The following is a 24,364-nucleotide window of genomic DNA, read 5'->3' as shown; positions in this document are numbered from 1 at the left end:
CTGAGCAGGACTTTGGGAGCACCTGGGATAGCCTGAGCCACATGGGCACTGCTGACCCTTTATTACAGTCCCAGGAAACCCTGCGCATACCTGACACACACAGTACAATGCCTATTATTTCTGGCAGTTAAGGAAAATGTACTGCATGCAGGGAGTATTACACATTAGGGAATATTACAGGGGAGAAGGTGGACAAAACAAACCTTCATTGCTATATCTGAAACTCCGTCGACCACATTAAAAGGTTGCTTTCCTCATCTGAGCAAGAAAAAAAAGAGGTCTCTGAAGATCTTTCAGAACTACTCATTCTGGGCTTCTGCAAGAACGCAGCAGCTCCTGGGAACGCCCAGGAGCAATGAGAACCTGGGTAGCAGTGGCCAGCTAGACCAAGGCTTGAGATATGGAGGGGGTGGCTTGCTTCAGTAGCACCGATCCTAAAACTGGAACAGCGATTAGTTTGACTCCCGCACAAGGATGGCACACAAACTGGTGAAGGAGTCCACGTTAAAAAACAGAGAGAGAGATGTGGAGCAGGACGTGGGTCCAGGGCTGATCAGGGCCACGTGGCTCTTACCATTCCTTCATCATGCACGTGTGACCCGGCATTGAGACTGCATTTGTGTCACCTCCTAGAATCTGAGACTTTCAAAGAATGAATACTACTACCTTAAGACAACAAAACAACAACAACAACTCACCACTCCCTGTGTCTACAAAACACTAAGCACTAGATGCAGATGAGCTGCCCTGGGACCCGGTGTACCCTGTGGTCCTCTTCCAAGCTGTGTCTGCCACAGGGCAAGGGATCAGTCCCAAATACCAAGAGCTAAGAGGACGTCTGTATCCACACTTAGGGTACCCAAGACCCCAGCTATGTCATTTACTTCAGAGAAATGAAAATATGTCAATTCAAAGACTGTACATAAATGTGCATAACAGCTTTATTTTTAATAACTCAAAACTATGTTAATGTTCTCCAACAGTGAATGGAAACATTTTTGCCATTTACTTATTTCTCAATAAAACCATTAAAAAAAGAGAGAGAGAGAGAGAGAGCACTACACTGAAGTAGCAATTCATACCTATCAGGCTTATAAAAACCCAAAAGCCTGATGACATGCTCTATTAGAAAAGTTACAGGAGTCAGTCATGGTGGCACATGCCTGTAATCCCAGCAGCTCTGGAGGCTGAGGCACAGGATGGCAAGTTCAAAGCCAGCCTCAGCAACAGCAAGGCGCTAAGCAACTCAGTGAGACCCTGTCTCTGGATAAAATACAAAATAGGGCTGGGGATGTGGCTCAGTGGTTGATCGACCCTGAGTTCAATCCCCGGTACCTACGCACCCCCCCAAAAAAAAAGAAAGAAAAGTTATAGGAAATAGGGGCTTTCCCTCATTGCTGGTAGAAATGCAAGATGGTCACTTCAGATGGACAGAACTCTGGAACACTTATCAACAATAACAAAGGCACATGACTCCCGGACCCAGCAAATTTCCTCCTGAGAATTTATCCTACAGATACACCCGCATGCGTCTCCCTGAAGTACTGACCCATCTGTAAGGTTACAGCACTGCTGGTAACAGCCTCTCTCCACAAAAGTCTGCCACCCGAGAGTCCCCCTGTAAGGGACTAGTTCACAAACCACAGTGAGATGCTAGGTACCTGAAATAGCAAGAAAGGTCTTCCATACTGATGGGAAAGTTCTCCCAGGATGTTAAGAGGAGGGAGAAAACCAAGATGCAAATCAGCACGTGTGGAATCTCATTTTGTATTTCACAAGGGAAGAGCCGGGAGTGGAGGTGCACACCTGTAACTCCAGCAGCTTGGAAGGCTGAGGCAGGAATCTCAAGTTTGAGGACAGACTCAGCCACTTAGAGAGACCCTGTCACAAAAAGAGGGCGTGCATCCTGGGCATGTAGTCTGGCTGGGAGAGCACCTCTGGGTTCAATCCCCAGTACCAGAAAAAAAGGGGGGCATATAAACATATACAGAATTGTCTTGTGTTTGTATGAAGATGCAATGTATCCAAGCAGCTCATAAAAGTGGCTTCCTTAGTGTCTGGGGCAAGAGGCAGGGAGACAGTATAAGGAGACTTCTCCTTGCAGAGCCTTTTATATCATTTTTATCTTCAATACATACAAATGCATTACCTGTTCAAGAAAAAAAATCAAACTGCATTATAACCTTTTTTTTTTTGTAGTAGTAGTAGTAGTAGTAGTATTGGATGTCGAGTGCAGGGCCTTGCACATGCTAGGCAAGTGCTACATCCCAGCCCTTTTTACTTTTTATTTTGAGACAGGGTCTCACTTGGCTGAGATACTCAGCCTATACTCCTGCCTCAGCCTCCCAAGTTTTTTGGATTACAGGCACATTCCACTGTACCTGGCCCTAAGCTCTCCAACATGTGTTTAGAATCCTGGCCTTGGACTGACTCTTGGAAGCACTTTAGGATTAGGTGGGAGGATGGCTGTGATTGCACTCAGCGAAGACAACAGTGCTCCCAGCGTATCCAGCCCCAGGTGCAGAATCACAGGTGCCCAGTCACTTAACATGCAGATTCCTAGACCCTGCTCCAGACCTGGGCAAGGAACCCTGGAGCTGCTGCCAAGGAACTGAACTTTCTAAACGCTCCCCAGGGTCCTGCGAGTGGAGACAGGGGAGACATGTGTAGGCAGCAGAGACTCTCAGCCCCTGCCACGAGGCAGGCACTGCTTGCTGTCAGAGAAGGGGCGAATCTGGTCTGTTTTCCCATAGCTCATACTCTGTAAGGAATCACAGACAAAAATGGACAAGAGAAGTACTTAGAGCGCAGCTCAGGGCTAGAGCATGTGCTCGGCATGAGCAAGGCCCTGGGGAGGGGGGAGAGGAAGGAGGGAGGGAGGAGGACAGGTATTCAGTAGTGGTATATGGCATGTGCAAAATTAAAACAGCGTGTCCTTGAGCAACTAGGCTCTCTTCTTCCAGCAGTCTGGAGAAGTCCCTGGGGGAGATACCATTTGAACTGAGCCTGGGATAACCAGGGGCCTGCCATGCCAGGGTGGGGTGGTGGGCAGGAGCCTTCAATGTTCAGGAAGACGTTTGTGTACAGACCTACGGCAGGACAGAGCCAGGGTGGCTGGAGGAGAGTGGTCCTCCTTCTTCTGTGAAGAAAAGGCCGGGATGTGTAAGCTAGGGATCTGGCAGCCAGGGTCAAGGGCCCAGACTTGATACTGAGGGCACTGGAAAGCCAAGGGAGGGTTTCAAGCAAGAGAGTCATTTTTTAAAAAGACCATTCTGGCACTGGGAGTGTGGGAACACATTGGCTAGTGGCTAGCATGCCCTGAAGGCCCTGCATTCCGTCCCCAGCACCACAGGAAAAAAAAAAAAAACAAACCCTCCTTCTGGCTCTGGGGAGAAAGCAGATGAAAAGGAAGCAGCAGGCAACTGCGTCTGTTGTCAGGTTCAGGAATGGGTCGAGGGCAGTGTGGACAGAGGTGCAGGGCTGGGCATGTTGAGACCTGGATGGACATGGGACAGGTTTTGGCGAGGGAGCCACAGGATTTGGTCCTTCCCAGTGTCTCAGGTGGAGGTGTGGACAGGTGACCTGTGAGCAGCTGTGCTTGGGGCCCAAGGACCCCCGGCCTGAGGTCCCAAAGGAAGAGACTCTCCAGAAGCAAGCTGTGGACACTGTCAAGAGGACGTGGCAGTGCAGAAAGAGGCAAAGAAAGGACATTTGAGACCCTCCGTGGCTGATGAAAATAAGGAGTACCTACACACCTGGCCTGAGCCAGAGCACCCGCCCAGGGCACCAAGAACTAACTGGACTGGGATTGGGGAATCTGGGAGCCATTGTCCCCGCAGGGTCCAAGGAGGAAATGCCTTATGCTAAACTCAGCCTCCAAGGATCTCACATGGCAGCCTCAGGCTGACCCTCACTGCAGGCATGCTGTCCTAGGGCAGCCAGAACTCCCCCCCACCCCGTGGCTGGGCTTCTGGTTTGGGAAAAGTGGCTGGGCGCTGGGGAAGCCTGTCAGGTACCAGGCAATACAGACTGTCCCAGCAGGGCTGAGCTGAAGGATGAGGGCAGAAGAGGCAAAGGAGCACTGACTGCCACCTGCCAAGGCCTTGACAGGGCAAGGCAGGGGGTTGGGGTGACCAAGGCAAAGGCCAGACACTCCACGCTGTACGATCTCGCACAAGTGACTTACATCTTTGAGTGTCGATACTCTCATCTATCAATCATTGGAAGTTACTAAAATAGGGAAGTGACAAACATCAGGTGGTCTGGAACTCAAAATAGAATACAGTATAAACAGAAGCCTGGAGAACGATAAAGGGACAGCCCTCAGTGGAGTCAGAACCAGCACAGACCTTTACAGACCCCGCAAGAACAGCAGGGCGTTTACAATATGAAGTAGGGAATAGGAAATATCACAGATGATGTCATTCCAATAGAACTCACCCTTCCCTAGATCCCATGGAAAACACAGCAGCCAGGCATGGCAGCATATTCCTGTAATCCCAGTGATTTGCTGAGGCAAGAGGATCACAAGTTCACGGCCAGCCTTAGAAACTTAGTTAGCCACTCTCTCAAAAAATAAAAATAAAAAGGACTGGGGATGTAGCTCAGTAGTAGAGCACTCCTGGGTTCAATTCCAGTTCCGAAAGAGAAAAAAGAAAAATCAGCAATAGATGAGGTCACAAAGAAAATATCAAATTCCAAAGGCAGACATAGTACCCAATTCATTCTCTCACAAGGCAAAAGAATTAAGGGAAAAACAAGCCTGGCACCGTGGCACACACCTGTGGTCCCAGCTGCCAGGGAAGCTAAGCCAGGACCTGGGCCACTTCATGAGACCTGGCCTTAAAAAGGGTTGGGGAAGTGGCTCAGTGTAGAGTAAGCACCTCTAGGTTCAATCTCCGTACTACAAAAGAAAGAAAGGGAAGGAGGAGCAACAACAAAAACCCCAACTTTCCAGAAACATAGGATAAAAAAAAATGAGCTAAATTAAAAAAAAATGAAAACACCACACATCAAAACTTAAGTTATGTAATATTCAGAGAAAAACTCATTACCTTAGCATGAGAGAGAGAGAGAGAGAATAAATGAACTAAGTATGCAATTAAGTAGGTTTTGCAGAAAGAAAACAAACCTCAATAAAGCAAGAAGATGAAAATCAGGATATATGCAGAAATTTAAAAATCAGAAATCAAGAAAATGATAAAATTGGTAAATGAAGATAAGAACTGCTCCTCTTAAAAGCAAAACAGGTAGACCATGGGTAGCATAACCAAAGAAAATGCAAAGACCAAAATCAATGGGAAATGTGCAGCTACAGCAGACCCTGGTAGACTTCATGCAAATAACCTGAAAAAGTTCATGAAACTGATTCTTCTCTCCAAAAACACAATATACCAATATCAGTACTCCTTCCCCAAGAGAAAATCAACACACCAACAGAACTGGAAAATTTTGTATCATCCAAGAACCAGTTCTAAAAATGCACATGTCATAATGACATCTTTTGGGCCATGGGGAAACAGATCACCCCACCACCAGGTGAAAAAGCCATTCTCAAAGCTCAGCCAGGACCAGGAGCACTGCCACCACTGGGGAGCTTAGAGAATCAGATTCTCAGGCCCCTCAGAATAACAAATTCTAGGGATGAGGCCCAGTAATGGATGCTCTAACAAACCTTCCAGATGATTCCGATGCACATTGAAGTTGAAGAGCCACTAATTTAAAGTGTTGAGCCTTGGTAAGCCAAGTGCAGTCTGCAGGCCAGCAACATGGTAAGAAATGCAGAATCCCTGGCTTCAGATCCCCTGAGTCACAACCGAGTTGTCTAAAGATCCCCAGGGCACTCACTTACATGTTCAAGGTTGAGAAACACTCAGAGCTATGGCCCAGTGCTGCCCAATACAAATATTACAGGAGCCACATAAGTAATTCAAGAACTTCTAATCACTACATTTCCAAAAGTAAAAACAGGTGAAATTAATTTTAGCAACCTACTTTATTTCATCTAATATCCAAAATATTATCATTTTAACAGGCAGTTAACATTAAAAAGTATAACAAGATATTTGAAGTTATTTTTCCCATACTGTCTTTTGAACCTGACGTGTGTTTGACACACATCTGCGTTAAGACTGGTCACATTTCAAGAGCTCCGCTGAGCCCGGTGCCTAGCAGATGCCATAGTGAACAGCGCAAGGACAGAGAAAGGAGGACAGCCTCTCCTCCCTCCCAGGTGGAATCTAAAACAGTTTAATTCACAGAAGCAGAGAACAGAATGGGGTCAGAGGACGGCCTTAGACGGCCTCTCTCAGGCCTGTCCCTGGGGGTGAGGGCCGTGGAGGAGGGAGCGGAGCGGCACTCTGCTTGGAGAAGGCGAGCAGGAGGTCCAGAGGCATGGGGAGGAGCTGGGAGAGGTGTCAGGGGGGCAGGTGGAAGGGCGGGTGCAGGACAGGCCTGAAATGTCCACAGATAACCTCAACCTGATATTCTGCATGGACAGAGAAGAGAAGCCTGGGCACTTTTTTCCGTTCCAACTCACTCCTGTTTAGAAGGTCCCCACAAGAACTCACTGGAATCACCAAGTGGACATCCACACTCAGATCCGTGATCTTTGATCAGCCAACCCTCAGACAGCTTCACGAACCACGTGGGTAAAGAAAAAGCCACCAGCTATTCCACAACACAGGCAACGCGCTCAGGGGCAAGAGGCAGTCAACATGGCCCCGGAGAAACCATGAGGCATAGCTGAATGCCAAGTGCCTGTGAAATGTAATATTTCAACCAGGACCGCAGGACAGGCCACGATGCTGGGACAGACTCACACGCTAAAAGGTTGGGGCGGGGTGGGGGGTGGATTTTAAAAGATAAAAGCACTGGGCTTCTCAAATGTTCATGAATCACCGTGTAAATGCAGAATAAATTAACACAGTGGCATGAAAGAATGAATCAAAAAATAATGGGAAAGCTCGCATAAGCCAAGGCTGCCTTCCAGCGACATGGAAAAACACTCCAGTCCCCGGTAAATAAATAATAAAAGGATAGGGAAACAATACACCTTGAAAACCCTTGTCCCTTCTCTGTCCTCCTGGGCAGAAGCAGTGCTGACAGGTTTATGCTGCCTAGGTTACAGGCCCAGCTGGGGTTTATTTATCTAATCACACTGGAGCACTTTCCACGGAGCCAGGGAGGTTGTTTCCAAATGGACCTGGGAGTTATCAGTTCCAGGCCCTGGACTAGAGCAAAGCTAAAACTCTAAGGGCACTCAAACCTCACTATTTTTCTTCACCCCCCCACCCCAGGAAAGCTCTTGGGAATACACACCTACAAGCAAAACTCAAAACAATGCACAGTGATTTTCATTCTCGACCACACCTAGTCCCTGTTTGTAAAAACACTCTCATTTGTACAGTTTCTGTGTTTCAAAACGAGAGCTCACGACTCGCTTGTGCATGCATTTTCTAGTTTTTTTTTTTAAGCATATGCTACACCATGCTGGGTGTGGTGGCGCATGCCTATAATCCCAGAGGCTCAGGAGGCTGAGGCGGGAGGATTGCAAGTTCAAGACCAGCTTCAGCAACTTAGAGAGGTCCCCAAGCAACTTAGTGAGAGCCTGTCTCAAAATAAAAAAGGCTGGGGATGTGGCTCAATGGTTAAGTACCTCTGGGTTCACCTCATTTCCAAAAACAACAACAATAAACAAATATGCTATAGAACCATCCGAGGCAACTCGTACAACAGATACGTACAGAACAAAATACAACTGTCTATTGGGAAGAAAAAGACAATCAAAAAAAGAAAAGGAAAGAAAGAAACTCAGGTGGAACCAACAGCAATAATCCAGGCCCACAGAAGCTCAGAGCGGGGGGCACTGGTGAGTGGGACGGAGGGAGAGAAAGGCAGCCACTGAGGGCTGAGACCAGAGTGCTGAGCAGCTGCCACGGAGCAGCTCACCTTCCTTCAGCTGGTGTTTCTGCCGAGGACTGAAGAGCCTCGTGTTGTGGTCTGTCAGGGCTGGCAGGGAGCACGGAAGGCCATCCCAGCCAAAGGCAGGGGCTGCCCTCGATGGCATCTGTCAGAGCCCTTGCTTAGGGTTGGGGTCCTCCGATTTGAAGATCTGACTAGCATCTGTCCTCTTGCTACAGAAGGTCCATCAGACCTCAGAGACAGAGCAGCCGCAGACAGGAGCTGGCACTTGGGAATCCAGCCACATCTCCTGGATGGTGATTTTTCACAGGACATGCCCTGGGATTTGATGACACTTAACATTATTCTACTGCCCTACATTCCTCCCTGAAAGCAGAGAGATGGTCACTGTACCTCGCTTTATAGATGAGAAGGACAAAGTTGGTTTTCTTTCTCAAAGACTATGACCTGCACACCAATTGCAATGGTGCACATCTGTAACCCCAGGAGCTCAGGAGGCTGAGGCAGGCTTGCAGGATTAAAGCCAGCCTCAGCAACTTAAAAGGCTCTGAGCAATTTAGCAAAACCCTGTCTCAAATTTTTTTTAAAAAAGAAAAAAAAAAAAAAAAAAAGACTGGGGATGTGGGGATGTAAGTTAGAAGTAAAGTGCCCCAAATTCAATCCACAGTACCAATTTCTACCATAACAGTTCAAAGACTAAGTTTAAAAAACGATTTTTGCCAGGCACAGTGGTGCACACCTATAATTCCAGCAGCTTGGGAGGCTGAGGCAGGAGGATCAAGAGTTCAAAGTCAGCCTCAGTAACTGAGCAAGGCCCTTGCAACTTAGCAAGACCCTGTCTCAAAATTTAAAAAAAAAAAAAAAAAAAAGGGCTGGGGATGTGGCTCAGTGGTCAAGTGCCCCTGGGTTCAACCCCCAATACATAAAAAAATCTAAAATATGAAGAGAACAGCAAAATATGGATTTACATGTATAATGTATATAATATGGGCTTACTTTTATTAGTATATGTATATATAAATAATATATGTGCTGGGAAAATTGGAGGTACAGGCTGTAAACACAATGTAACAGTGTTTGTCTCTGGACTACGTGATCATGGGTGAGTTGTAGTTTCTTTTTCACGCTATTCTATGAGCTATAACTGATTCCCAGTGATTATGCACCAAATTTGTAATAAACTTATTTAAAAAGAAATGTCATGCTAAGACCATACGATATTTCATACACTTTTGGAGAGCGTGTGAATGGAATGAACAACTTCTTGGCAGGGCACTGGGGACATATCTGTAAGCTGTCCTTGCAAAGACTCTTTGACCCAGAACTACCAACCACTTTTAAGTGTTCCACTTCTACATGTGCACAAAGGACAGGCATCACCACCCTGCCTGTGATAGCAAAAGACTAGAAAATTTAAATGTCCAACAACAGAGAAATCAAATAAATGAGGGTACATCTATTTAAGGCCATACAGCTAGTAAAAAGAATGTGCAGCAATGAACTGACATGGAACTATCTCTAAGGTATGCTATTAAACAAAAAAGCAAGACACAGGTGTTTGCACTTTATGAGAGCACATATGAAATACATGCATGTTGACTTGTGCTCAAATAGGCTCTCTCTGGAAAGTTCGCCTAGAAAGTCATAGCACTGCCTCAGAAGAAGGGAATGAGGGGACAGGGGACAGGAAAGAGGAAAACATATCAGAGGGAAACTTAATTTTCACTCTACATTCTTTCTTTTTTGTACTTTGATTTTTTTTTACATATATTATCAAAAAAACCAACAAACTTAAAAGCCTTGAGGGGAATTGCACCAATTATTTTTCTAAGTGACTCAGCTTTATGCATGATCTTCATACTGAAGGCAACCCCTTATAGGATGCTGCCTTCTAGCTGGTGGTGGGGCCCGCCTGTAATCCCAGCAGATCAGGAGACTGAGGCAGGAGGATCAGGTTCAAAGCCAGCTTCAGCAACTTAGCAAGACCCTAAGCAACTTAGAGAGACCCTGCCTCAAAATAAAACATTAAAAGGTCTGGGGATGGGTCTCAGTGGTCAAGCACCCCTGGGTTCAGTCCCTGGTACCAAAAAAAATAAAAATAAAAAGATGCTATTTCCGGCAAACAAAGCAAGGATAGGCCCAGCATGCTCCTGCTGACCCCATTCCCCCAGGGGACCCACCTGATCACTCTGTTGACTTTTGGAGCCAGGTTTAGAGTATGAGTCCATACTTTGATTCAGCCAAAGCAAGAACACTGTGTCCTCTGACAACAATGTCAAATTCTCACTTGTATGTAGTAAATAAGAAATATTTTACCTTTCAGCAAAGGTATCGAGTTTCCCCAACTCATCAGAGAGACCAACAAGAGAATCCAAGGTCCCCACCTAGAAAGATCATAAAATAATTAGTGCTGGCTGGCAGAGAGGCGTGGCTGTCGATTCAACAGCAGTGTGAGGCACTCTGCCTTCATCTGGAGTTGGCTGCTCCTGGCCAACAGCCAAACTGAGAAGTGGGAAGAACTCCTAAGGGAAACCCAGGGATTTAGGATTTTTATTTTATTTTAGGGACCAACAGGATAAACTGTCATATCTCCACCATAGGAAGGACTATTACGTCATGGGCTGACCTCAGCTCATTTGCCTCTGAGAGAGGCAGCCTGCTATTCATGAGATGAATCCCCAGCAACTTTAACAAGTTATCCTTTCTAAAAGCCTTTCTTCCCTAAGACAGGACCACCATCCCTTTCTCTGTTCTTTGCTGCTATTGACATTGATCTTGATTAGAAGGGAGCAGCTTTTCTTCCCACTCATTTGTAATGGTCCTTTTCTTTCTTTTGTTTTTGTTTTTCTTCAGTATTGGAGACAGAACCTACCGCCCTGTGTGAAGCAAGCACTCTACCTAAGCTACATCCCCTCAAGGCCCTTTTCTTTGTGGATTATGCATGATCTGTCTCAGTGCAGAAATGAGTGCATCGTCGGCAAAATTGTATTGAAAGGTCTTTTCACAGAATCAGAAAGAAAAGGTTTGCCATCCTGTGATTAGACCAACCACACTTTAAGAGCAATGAAGGAGGGCTGGGGGCATGGCTCCGTGGTGGAGCACATGCTTAGCATGAGCAAGGCCCTGCATTAAGTCCCCAGAATCCCCCAAATTTAAAAAACTAATAAATCTTTGATGAAGCCTGGAAATCTCCACTGGATATTGGTGAAGTTGCTTATTTTCAAAAAATTAATTCTTGAGGGCAAAGGGTGCTGAGGATTTAACCCAGGAGCACTTTACCACTGAGCTACATACCTTTTTCTAAAATTGTGAGGCAGGTTCTTGCTAAATTGCTGAGGCCACCCTTGAACTTGAGATCCTCCTGCCTCAGCCTCCCAAGTCTCTGGGATTATAGACATGCAAGCAACTTAGTTTTAAGCAACTTTTAGTAGGGCCATGTCATTGTTTAACTTTGTATCCTCCAGAGTCTAGCACGGTGCCCTGCTCAGTAAATGAGTGGAGGCTGGATTCACTAACCTCTACAGTGTCTGTCCCCAGGGTTAACAGAGGCAGGCTTGAAGAAGCAGCAAGCCCTGGATACAGAACCCCAGCTGCATCTGTCCTCTTGCCAGCCCCACAGCCTAGCAATCACTAAGCTTCTCTCAGCCCATCCCAACCTTGTCAGGGGGAGCCTCGAAGACTCCACAAGGAATCTTCTGTTTACAGGACCTGGCTGCCAGAACATTGCTCAATAAATGCTGGCACATGGAGCAGCATCACCAACAACTCAGGGTGACAGTGCACTCTTTTGGCAGAGGGGCAAACTAAGGATTGGAAGAGGATTGATTATAAGGACTCTGGGTGGTTGGCACTCTCAGTGTGTGTACATTGGTGTGGTCCCAAAGAATTCTTTAGCTACCTCTTCCCCTTGGAAACCTACAGTCTTAGGAAATACTGCCAGTCTGTGTTCTGTTTATGTGTGGTGCTAAGGATCAAACCTAAGACTTCACGTGCCAGGCCAGCCCTCTACCACTGAGCCACACCACCAGCCCCAGTCCACTGTTTTTGAGGATTGTATATATCTTCCTCCTCTTTACCCTTTTATCTTCATTTTGCTGTCCACTAAAGAGTCCTCAGATACTGTGCACTACCCCAAACCTCTGCCACTCTGCCAGCTGTCTGTACAGCCCCCCCCCCCACAATAAAATCAGAAAGATCCTGGATTTCCTGCCTTTCCCCTAGGTCAGGAGTACAATCGAGGCCTGAAAGCCGGAATACCCCAAGTCTGGGGTTGGTCTTCTTAGATGTTGCAGACAAAACAGGAAGGTCCCCAGGACCACGGTGAGGACCTGCTATTCACAGGTTCTTCCCACTTATACGAAGCATTAGATGCTGCCACCACCACCATCTCCCTCTCCTCATTCTCTCCTGGGGCTTCAAAGCCAAGGTGCCACAATTAGTTTGGAGCCATGGCCTGAAGACCCATGGAGCCCACCGACTCCCCTATCTATCCCCTAGCTCAGGCTTGTCCTCAATGTCCCCACTTTGACCTGTTATTTTCTCCTTCACTCCCCAGAGGCTGCTTCCTGCCCACTAGTCCACCATCTCCTTTCCCCTCCCCAGGAATTTCACCTTGAAGTCAGGAATAGCAAATTTGGTGTTGTAGGACAGGTTGGACTTGGAGGTTACTGTATTCATCCTCTCCAGTGCTTGTAAATTCTCCTTATCACCAGGGGCCGAAATCAACCAAAACTCGGACATGTTTCCAGTCTTCTGTTTCCCAGTCACTGTCTAGAACCAAGACAAACGCACACAAACAGAAACAGGAGGAGAGATGTGTCAGATGTCTCTACTTGTCACCACTCCCTGCCTTCAGAATTAATCCTCTCTGGATGAGTCTAGCTCCAAAGACACCCATAGGAACAAAGCAATGTGCTTATCTCCTCCGGAGAAGCCCTCAGGAGACTCACAGGCTCTCATCCCCAGGTGGCCCTGACTGGTTTTAAGCAGGAGGGCTGGTTCCTTTCACTCTCCCCAGGACCCAGGTCACAACTGCTGCCTGCCATCGTAAGCTGCGGGGACAGAAAGTCAGACTTGGGTGCTCTCTGGGATATTTTTCTTCCTCACACATTGCATCTTGCGGGTGCAGGATGGGTGGATGAAGGAAGGAGCCATCACAAACCCCAGATTAATCCACCAACCTTGAGTTTGGAATTAGTTTCAAAAACTTTAGGCCAGTGCCTGTTGGCATGAACGCCTGTAATCCCAGCATCTCAGGAGGCTGAGGCAGAAGGATACCAAGTTCAAAGCCAGCCTCGGCAACTTAGAGAAGAGCTAAGCAACTCAGAGAGACCCTGTCTCTAAATAAAATACAAAGGGGGAAGGGGTAGGGGATGTGGCTCAGTGATGAAGTGGCCCTGAGTTCAATCCCGGTACAAAAAAATAAAAATAAAAACAAAAAACAGACTTTAGAAAGTCTCTTCTTTTTTAAAATAAGAAGGAGGAAGGGGGCTGCGGAGCACGACTTTTTTGACTAGAGGAGGTGACGACTCTGCAGGGATGGGTAACTCGAAGTTTCAGTGCAGCGCAGGGGCCCAGAAAGTCGATTCTGCTCATTCAAACGCGTACCCACCCACCCACTCGGTCCCCCTTGCGGGTTCTCCAGGCCCGTTGCCTCCCGAGTGTCCCCGGACTTCTGGGGGGGAAACAGGAGAATAACATGGACTATCCGGGGTCCCCTGGCCTTTTTCTCCTGACTCCCACTCATTCCAGCCTGAGATCCTCTTAGTCCCTCCTAACCCTGACCAAACGCAGTTCTTTCCGTCTTCACTGCCAATGGCCTGGGGACAAACTGTCCCAGAGCGGCACCTAGGGAGATGCCACCTGCTCAGTCCCGGAGAGCGCGGTGTGGGAGTCGGCTTCCCACGTTCCCAGTGAGAAAGCGCCGACTAGGGTCCCTTGGGCGCAAGGAGGCGCGTCCCGACCGAGGGGACGTGGGTCGCCGGGTGCGGCGTCGCAATCGCGGCGTCGGCGCCTCTGGCCCACCTCCTCGCCTGGTGTCTGCGCTGCCGCGCGTCCTTACCGGGGGCCGCGGGGAGGACCGCGCTGTCGGGGCTGCGGGCAGGAGCGCGGGGGCCTGAGCGCACGGCAGGCTCCCGGGAGGCAGCGACTTCTGCGGCCCCGCGCGCCTCACCCCGCCTTTTATCCCGGGCGCTGGAGGCGTCCCCCGGCCCCCGCGGGACATTTGCATACGGGCCGCCTGCCTCCCGCGGTCGCGCCGGGCCGGGGCCAGCGGCTCGAGTAGCAGGCGCTGGGCTCCGTCTGGGCCTTGGCGGAGAGGGGACGCGGTCCCGGACAGACCCGGCGAAGCTTCCCCGAGCCCGATGCGCGCGGGCTGGGCCTCTGGGTGGTGCCGGAGAGCTTGGCCCGGTCTCCAGCCCCACGATTGAGCGGGGCCCACCGCGAGTGAAGACGACTCCGCGAGGCAGAAGCGGGGAAAGGATTCCCGGCGCGGGGCGACTCCGCCCTCCAGCTGCCGCCGCCTCCCACCCCCACCTCACGGCCGCCGGGCACCCGCACGGGTCTCCGGAAAACACCTGCTTGCGGGTGTTTCCCAGGCCCGTGCCGGACAGACGGGGCTGACCTGTGGAGAGCAACGCAACAGGTTCAGATGTTCGGAACACACACCTGGGAGAGGAGCGACTTTTCCCGTCCGTGTGGGCGCGAGCTTGTCACTTGTTACCCAGGAAAAACCCAGCTCCCCCCACCCACCTCCCGAATTGCGCTGTGTATGGAGAGGATATAAAGCTACTAGGATTGCGCTGGAGGTGCCGATCAATGATAGAGGTTTTGCCGGCGTGCGCTCGGGTTCAGTCCCCAACACCCAAATAAATTAATAAATAAAATTGTGTTCGATTTCAGTACGACTAGTGAGGTCTAACTAAACTAGCCCAGTCCTATTTATTTTAGAATTTAGTCCCCAGCACCATACATACATGCATAGCTACAACATACATAAAATAAAGCTGCTGACTTCGCGGGATGAATCCTGCACTGCCTGAAACCAAGACAGGAATCTCAGGAGCTAACGAGGAATGTTAAAAACAAGACAAAACCTGAGGATTCGTCTTCTCTGGGTTAAAGGAGGAAATTTTAGAGTTGGCAATGTTTTCAGTGGTTTCTGGGAAAGATAATCTCAGGGCTAAGGCGGAGGGGTGTAGCTCAGTGGCCTCAGGCCCTGCCTTTGATCTGCAGCACTGCAAAAAGGAAAGAAAATAACAACCCCCTGGGGTTGTTCTTTGAGGGGTTAGGGTTAGTGCTGAAGAAGGCACTCCTGGCTTCCTAAGAATGGACTTCCCCTACTATATAAAACTAGCCATATCCATCTATCCTTGTGAATGCTTTCCAGTCCCTGGGGAAAGTGACATCATCTGAGACTTAAGCTGGAACCCCAAATGGTAGGTTTGGAAAGCCCAGATTCAAGACACAAAGGTGGCTTTGCGGTCACCACAGTGCTATTGTGGCTGTGGAACTCCCAGCACCTGCACTGCATATCATTGTTATTGGGACACTAATGTGCATTAGTCAGTCCTTGCAACATCTTCCGAGGGAGGACACCTGAAACCCAGGGATGAGGAAACCCCACTTGCACAGGGGTTGAGTGGCTATTCCAGGGAAGGAGTGGCCTGGTTGGACATTAGAGTTGGGGTGGTGGCAGTCTTGGACTTTGAGTCATGCCATTCTTAGCCAGGGAAAACAGAATGGTAGATCTGGGGCCCCACATCGTCTATAAACAAGTGTAGAGGTGCCTGTGAGGCTGTGCGAACTGCTCAGTGTCAACTGGTCAATGGAAGAGTTGCATGGAACTGGGGCCAGCCATCCCAGGATTGGGTGCTTCTGCTGCTCCCAGTGAACCTGCAGGAGAGAACTTGAGCTGTCCCTTCCGTCAATATTTTTCTACTCTCCAACGTTCAAAATCATTGACTTGACTTGGATTCTCAGAGATTGGCAACACATTTAATGGTGTCTCCAACATTACTTATGGCATTGTGTGTGTGTGTGTGTGTGCGCGCGCGCGCGTGCGTGCTGGGGATTAAACCCCAAAATATTCAAGATTTGTATGTTGAGTTCTGCCTCCACTACTATTAAAAAAAATAAAAATCAGATGCAAATAACTCCTGGACGTCTGCTGAAGAAAACAATAAAACAATAAGCTCCTTGTCTTCCTTCAAATCTTCTTTCTCAAAATCTGAAATTTTTCTGTTCTTTCACATCTTAAATTTCCTATTAAATATCTGAATTTATAATAGGTGATGTCTATAGCTGCAGAGGTAACTTGGCTTTTTCCATATAATCTTTCTTCCTGAGTATAAAGATAATTCTATGCTTATTATGAAGAAATTGGAAAATGAAAAAGTATAAAGAATAAAAATAGCCTTTAATTTTTATGATATGAGAATAACTGAAACTGGTAATCAAATTATTTTTGTTAATTTTAATGCATATTTAATTATACAGGTGTGGACTTTTTGCATGATTGAGATTATTATATATTGTACAATATTGTATATTGTATAAGTTTGGCAACCTGTGGTTGGTTGCTTTTTAAAGACTAAAAATTATCAAATGTATATTATCATTAAGGATAATTTAGAGTTATCAGCAATTTATCACAGCCCTGAACTTGAATCAGATTTCAAAGCCAAATAAAGATATCTTTTTGAACAATTTACATCTTGAGAAGGAGAGAGAATATCTTGTCCAAGAGATTTGAGGTTTTGTTACGTTTTGTTTTGAAGTACTGAGGATTGATATAGCTTTACCACTATGCTATATCTTCAGACACTTTTACTTTTTATTTTGAGACAGAGTCTCGTTAAGTTGCTGAGGCTGTCCTTGAACTTGTGATGGTCCTGCCTCAGCCTCCTGAGTAGCCAGGATTATAGGCGTGCGCCACTCGCTGTTCTGAAATTTAACCACCTATGTGTTTAGATGAGAGTTGTGCACTGACGGGAGGTTTCCCCAAGCTTCCTTATAAAGCGAGATCAGACTGTGACACAGAGAAATCGGGAGAAATCCACCAAGATATGTGGCGCTTGCTCCCATGGTGCAGCAGGAGCCTGGAGCATGTCATTTCCACGCTGTGATGCAGGCACTTCTCTTCTGTACTTTGGCCTAGAGTGGCAGTAAACTATCCATTTTCTATCCCCTTCTCACACATCTCAGTCTTTGACATCTGCTTGCTAAAAGGCTAAAATGTCACTGCTTTTAAAATACTCCCCAGGGCATAAAAAAGATGAAGAACCAGGCATAATGAATACTCTCCCTGGGAATAAGGAATGGGGAGCAAATCCGCCTTGAGTCATCTCTGTCTCCTTAGGAGCTTGACTCTGGTTAGCTATTCCTCCAAAGTATCTGCAGTTGGCACGGGTCATGCATTGAGCCAGCTGAAGTCTGCGCAAGAGCGAACAGTCCTGTCAGGTTTGGGAACCAGAAGGACCAGGCTGGCCCAGTCGCTCTGCTGCTCTCTAGCCGCTCCCAAATGGTGTCCCCTGTCAGACAGCAGCATCGGAGGGTGCTCTTTCGAAAAGCTCACAACTAAGGGCTTGTGGAATTTCCAAATGCATTTGCAAATGCAGCTTCAAGGGCTCGTGGCATTGTCTAGGTTTTGCTGAGAAGAACCCAGAGAAGTTTTTCTAGAGGGACAGCTCTACGCAGGGGGGAAAATGTAAGTGGAATTGTCCCACGAGAGTTGATACGGCGTTCTAGGGACAGATTAGGCTTTGGAATCAGACAATTGGATAAGCTGCTTACCCTAGCTGAGTTTCAGGTTTCCCATCTGAAAAAGAACACAATTGCGCCCACTTTGTAGGTCTGCTAAGAGGGGAAGAGAGAACAGCACTTTTGCAAGGGCGCCTGAGTCCAAGTTCCCCTCTCCTCTCACTCTCCCACCTGTTCAGACATGCATTAAGGCTTCACAGATTATGTATGATGTGCTATGGTTATGCCTTGAAAAGCATCCTGTTTTTCAAGGGGCCAAAGTACTTTGTTCTTTGTTTTCTTTCTGCCCCAAATGCTTATGGTTTTAGGAGAGGGACCATGATGGTAGTTTTTTGTTTGTTTTTGTTTTTGTTTTTAGCTTTGCAGTAAGGATTGAACCCAGGGGTGCTTAACCACTGAGCCACATTCCCAGCCCAATCTATCTATCTATCTATTTATTTATTTATTTATTCAGAAATAGGGTCTCACTAAGTTGCTTAGATCCTTGCTAAATTGCTGAGACTGACCTTGAACTTGCAATCCTCCTGCCTCAGTCTCCTGAGAAGGTGGGATAACAGGCATTGGCACCATGCCCTGCTTGGTTGTCACTTTTTCATTGGAGAAAGTAAGGCCGGGGAAAATGTAGACAGTTAAAGGAAAGCCTCCTTATTCTCTCATTTAACAAGGTTTTTTCCCCTCCCTTTCCCTAGTATCTGAAAGGCACAGAGGGGCATACAAAGATAAATCCATTTCCAGACTAGAGTAGAGCAAAGTAAATCTGGTAAACAGGAGAGTGAGCAGCTCCAACTCACTAAGGTCTGAGTACAAAACACCAGCAGAACGTGATATCTGCATAAGAATGAGGAATAAACATTCACAAAATGCCAGGATCCTCATTTCACAGATGAGGAAACAAGCTTAGGGAGATTAAGGGATCTGATCAGGAACACAGTTGGTGGTAGGCCTGGGACTTGAAATTCAAGTGCCTGCTGTCCTGAAGGTCTAAATCACTCCTCTCAGTCCTGCCCAATGCTGGTCACTACCTCTCTGCCTGCAGGTGGGTTCCTGGGCCTCCCATTCGTTCACTGAGGGAATGTACACGAGTCTCTTAGCTTGGGTGGACTTTTCAGTGGGCTGTAAAGTGCAGACAATAAAAAAGTTTCTGTCTTACGTTTTCCTAGGAATTAAATTCAGCAATAAGCAAAGGTGTGCTTTTAGTAAGAGCTACCTTTAAAGGTTCTATCCTTATCTGCTTCTTTCCTCCTCTTATTCATTTCCAAATTCCTGTTTCTCCTGCCTGGAGTCTTCAGGGAGGTACTGATTCTGCCCTGCTGTAAACATATGGCACTCTTGTCACTAATGAAGTTGCTTCAAACACACCTTTGATGTCATTAACCTGGAAGGTTAACAAGGCTGGGGGCGCCAGTGGGGGGATTATCACCTCAAGATCAGAGTCTTGAGCTGCGGAAAGCTGCAAAAAAAACGGAAGTCAAGTGTAACCAGGGTTTTGGAAGAGTCTGTGGGCTCCAGCGAAGAGTTACCCGCTCTCCCTGATCATTGAGGTTGAGCTCAGGCTTTGGAGTCAGAAGAAGGATCTGACCTCAAATCTCAGCGTTGCCACTTATTAGTTACTCAATCTCTCAGCGCCCCTCTACCCTCATCTATAAAAATGGGGACTTCAAGATCTGGTTAGAGCCAGGCCTGATGGTGCACACCTGTAGATCCAGTGACTTGGGATGCTGAGGCAGTGGGATCAGAAGTTCAAGGCCACCCTGGGCAATTTTGCAATTTAGTGAGAACCTGCCACACACACACAAAAAAAGGTGGAGGCTGGGGATGTGGCTCAGTAGTAAAGCACCCCTGAGTTCAATCTTCAGAGTCAAAAAGAAAAAAGTCTGGTTAGAAGTTGCAATGAGCCCTGGGTTATATCCTCAGCACTGCAAAAAGAGAAAGAGTTAAATGGATTAAGTCTTGGAGTGGGATGTAGCTCAGTGACAGGAACTTGCCTAGCATGAGCAAGGCCCAGGGTTCAGTCCCCAGCGTTGAAGAAGTAAAGATTTGTGATGAAAATGGCATGAGAGAATGCACACACAGAGGCTCAACGTGCCTGACCTGGGTGTGCACAGTGGGGCAACCACCACTTCACTGCAGGCTTCAGGAACCACCACGATTCGTTCACTGTCAGGTTCTTAGTGCTGAATGCTCAGGGCACAGTTTGGCTCATTGAATCTAAAACAAGAAGCTATTTAGTTATTTTTAAATTTTGGTGTCTCTCCTCTTAGTTTTAAATTTTATTTATTAATATTATTTTGGGGGATATTGAGGATTAAATCCAGGGGCACTTTACCGCTGAGCTACATCCCCAATCCTTTTTATCTTTTTATTTTGAGAGAGGGTCTTGCTAAATTATACAGGCTGACCTTGGTCTTGTGATCCTCCTCCCTCAGCCTCCAGAGTCACTGAGATCACAGGCATGTACCACCCCATCTGCTTTGAAAGCAAGGCGTTTAAATGCTTGAGACTCTGGGAAACTAAGTGAGAGTGTTTTGTCCTTAGATCTATCATGTTTTAGAAATTTCAAATGGTTTGAAAGGGTCATGAAGATATATAACACAGTAGAACAGTATCAATTGTCTATTTATGATTGAGTAACATTCACACTCAATTATGTTTCTAAGGCTGAAAATTGGAAATAACCTTTGTCCAACAAAAGGGGATTGAATAAATAAGGATATAATCATGATGTCATTAAAAAATGCTTTAGGGCTGGGGCTATAGCACAGTGATAGAGTGCTTGCCTAGCACATGCCAGGACCTGGATTTGAGTCTCAGCATCACACACACACACACACACACACACACACATACACATTTTAGAAAAATATCAAAAAACACAGAAGCCCTGTGAGGTAGCACACACCTGTAATCCCAACTACTCAGTAGGCTGAGGCAGGAAGATCACCAAGTTCAATGCCAGCCTAGGCAACCTATCAAGACCCTAAAGGACTGGGGATGTAGCTCAGTGGTATAAGTGTCCATGGGTTCAATTTCCAATGCCATAAAACACACACACACACACACACACACACACACACACCAATTATCATAAAATATTGAGTGGAAATCCAAAATCAAGATTTCAATTTTGTAAGAAATTCTATGTATAACGATGCTGCTGTGGTTGGAATATGTCTTGTCCCTTCTGAAACTCTAATTGAGCTGAATCCCCATTATGAGGCATCAGGAGAGTGGAAACAATGGTATTTAGAGGTGGGGCTTTGGGGACATGATTGACACTGAAGGCTTTATAAGAAGTTTACCAATGGGGGTCTGCAGAGGAGATTTTCCTCCTGTTGACTGGTAACTTTTTATTTTAATATCATTTCAATCTCATAGAGAAGTTCTAAGACTAGTATAAAGAACTCCCATTGATGGGTGGGGATGTGGCTCAAGTGGTAGCGCGCTCGCCTGGCATGCGTGCGGCCCGGGTTCGATCCTCAGCACCACATACAAAAAGCAAAGATGTTGTGTCCGCTGAAAACTAAAAAATAAATATTAAAAAATTCTCTCTCTCTCTCTCTCACTCTCTCTTTAAAAAAAAATAAAGAACTCCCATTGATGTATAGATATATGATGGGACCATGTGTACAGAGAGAAAGATGTAGGTATGCATTTATGGGTATATATGTGTGTAAACATCAAATAGTGCAATTACCATGTGTATTTGATTCTAGTTACATTATTATCATTTTGAACCTTTCAAGAGTGAGTTGAAGGCATCATGAGCCTTTGCTACCTCCAGGTCTGGCATTGGAACCACCTGTGTCTCCAAGGTGTCCTGTTTCCATTTAGTGGACACTGGTGTTTAGGAAACACCACCTGGACCACTGGTGCATTCAGAGCTGCTGGTAAATCATTGCTCAGGGCCCTCGACAGGGGCGTCTCCACCCCGCGCCTGCCAGCACCAGTCCTGGCTCCTTCTTGTTCCTTCCAGGCCTTTCTCCTCACTCCACCCTCACCAACCACCCCACCCAGCTGTGAATCTGCAGTGCAGAGTCCAGTTTGGCCATTAGAACCTTCTGTGATGGTGGGAAGGTTTTACGTCTGCACCACCCAATACGAAAGCCATTTGCTATGGTGAGGCTAGTGAAGCCGAGAGTGGAGGGCAAGGCTTCACTTTAATTTTTTTTTAAAGATTTATTTTTTAAGTTGTAGTTGTCATGATACCTTTATTTTATTTATTTATTTTTAGTCCCCGCACGCACTAAGCGAGCGCTCTACACCGAGCCCTAATTTTTATGTGCCGGCCACTGCACTAGACAAGGCAGCTTGGCCATGCCGCCCACCACCCCTCTTTTCACCATGACCTACAGACCCCCAAGCTGCTTCTTCTCCCTTCAAATCCCCCACCTCGTGCCATCCCTACCCATGTCTTATGCTTGATGATGTCACCGCACACTGAAAGGACTCTGGCCACACCCTCGCCTCTTGTCTCTTTATATGTGTATCTTGTCAGGACAAAAAATGGAAAAATGGAACTGTTCTTATTGCCAGAAGAGAGGGGAGCCCTCCAGACCCCTTGCCATCTGTGAGAGCATTTGCTGGAGAAAGTGTTTTTGTAGACTCTATGACTATCTCTTTTAAAATCTTTTAAAAAGCCAGCTAGACCTGCAGCCAACACTACAGTCCACAGATGTTTTACTCAAAGGCCTGGGGCTACTGCTTAGAAATGTAAGCTTCAGGAAGACAGTGCCCTGCTCCTTCTAGCCCCTGAGGGTCACAGAGGAGGAGAACTTTCATTCATTCTTCAGATAAAGGCAATTAACCAACACAGATGGCCACTGTGGACCAGTGAAAACATGTATAATATATAAAAATGAAGCCCTCCTTCTTGAGGACAGGTCTTGTCTTCCCTGAAAACATGCATGTAATAGATTCTCTCTGCTTGAGAAGGGTACATTTCTGTCAGCAGCTGATCACCTGTGATGTGAGTTACAGTCTGGTTTAAGGATGATTAAATAATACTATGGAGGCAAGCATTGTTGGTGCACACCTATAATCCTAGTGATTTGGGAGACTGAGGCAGGAGGATCACAAGATGGAAGCTGACCCGGGCAACTTAGCAAGACCCTGACTCAATATTAAAATATAGATAAAAATAAGAAGGGCTGGGGTTCAGCTCAGTGGTAGAGCACCCCTGGTTTCAATCCTCCAGTATTGATCAATCAATCAATACATATATAAATAAACAAACAAAATTAAACCGCTTTCTTTTTCTGTAGGAAGGGTTTTCTGGGCTAGTAGAATATTCTTTTGAATTTTTTCCCAATACAACCACACCCATTTCTACCTTCTCTAGTACTCTACATTTCCAACCCACCAGGATCAAAATCCATCCATCCTCCTCTGTCTGTCCATCACCCCTCATGCCTTCCCTCCACTCCTCATGCCGCATGGTCCTTGAAACTCTCTTACCTGAGCTTGCTTTGTTTTACCGGATGGCAAACATCCAACTCTAGTAAAACCCGACTCTCTGCTGTCCCATGCCTGCCCCATGCAGCTGCAGGGCTGGGTAAAGCAAAACTCTGTACTGACAGCTCATAAGCTCTGTTTATGACTCAGAACCTAAATTTAGCTTTCAATGCAGTCCAGTAACCAGGTTGTACAGCATTTCCCTGGTCCATTCCCTCTCCTGCCCTCTCAGTCTGCTCTTTGTCTCCTCAACCATCCAGTGACTCTCCTCCCAGCTTCCCCTCAGCAGAGGACTTTGCTTCTCAATTCCCCGAGAAAACTAAGTCACAGGAACACCTCCACGAACTCCCATTACCATTTACAAAAATTAACTCAAAGTGAATGACAGGCCTAAATGTAAGAGGTGAAATGATGCAAATCTAGAAGAAAATATAGGAGCAAATCTTCATGATCTTGTATAGAGAACAATTCTTGGCTATGACATCAAAACCCACAAACAACAAAGGAAAATAGATAACATGCACTTCATCAAAAAAAAAGAAAAAAACTTTTGTGAGCTGGGCCTGGTAGCATGTGCATGTAATCCCAGCAATTCAGGAGGCTGAGGCAGGAGGATTGCAAGTTCAAGGCCAGACTCAACAATTTAGTGAGACCCTCTCAAAAACAAACAACCTTGGTAGCTAAGGTGTACATCTGTAATCTCAGTTACTTCAGAGGCTGAGGCAGGAAGATCACAAGTTCAAGGTCAGCTTGGCAATTGCCAGTACCTGTCTCAAAAAATGAAAAGGACTGAGAATGTAGCTCAGTGGTCGAGCATTTGCCCTGTATGTGTGAGGCCCTGAGTTCAATCTCCAGTATCATAAAAAAAAATATTAAAAAGTTTGTGCTTCCAAGGATGCCATTAATAAAGTGAGAAGCCAGTCCACAGAATGGGAAAAGTATTTGCAAATCATAGATCCAGAAATTTGTTGTGCATGTGCTGGGAATTATATCCAAGGCTCACATGCTAAAGAAGGGCTCTGTGAGAGGCCTGCCCCAGCCAGCAAATTCTTCATAATAGCCTAAAGTGAACACAACCTGAATGCCCACCAGCAGATAAAGAGATAAATAAAACGTAGCATATCCCTTTAATAAAATATTACCCAGCAATAAAAAGGAATAGAATATCAATATATTCTTCTACATGGGAACCCAGAAAACAGCAGTAGAGGAAGCCAGGAAGCCATAGTGT

The 24,364-nt window shown here is 46.6% G+C and overlaps 1 protein-coding gene across 3 annotated transcripts in view; it reads right to left on the bottom strand.

Annotated features, from left to right (window-relative positions):
* The window catches only part of Atp6v1c2 (ATPase H+ transporting V1 subunit C2), a 47,824-nt gene extending 33,762 nt beyond the window's left edge, over positions 1 to 14,062 (bottom strand). For all 3 annotated transcript variants that reach the window (XM_071601334.1, XM_071601333.1, XM_027937793.2), the window contains exons 1-3: positions 13,985 to 14,062; positions 12,535 to 12,693; positions 10,240 to 10,307 (exon numbers count right to left, since the gene is read on the bottom strand). In XM_071601334.1, coding sequence (XP_071457435.1) covers positions 10,240 to 10,307; positions 12,535 to 12,663 — 197 coding nt within the window. In that variant the 5' untranslated portion in view covers positions 12,664 to 12,693; positions 13,985 to 14,062. The remainder of the gene's footprint in view (positions 1 to 10,239; positions 10,308 to 12,534; positions 12,694 to 13,984) is intronic.
* Positions 14,063 to 24,364: the final 10,302 nt, after the last annotated feature.

Source organism: Marmota flaviventris, chromosome 14 (assembly GCF_047511675.1).
Source record: "Marmota flaviventris isolate mMarFla1 chromosome 14, mMarFla1.hap1, whole genome shotgun sequence".
Lineage (NCBI taxonomy): Eukaryota > Metazoa > Chordata > Mammalia > Rodentia > Sciuridae > Marmota > Marmota flaviventris.
This window is presented reverse-complemented; position numbering and strand designations above follow the sequence as displayed.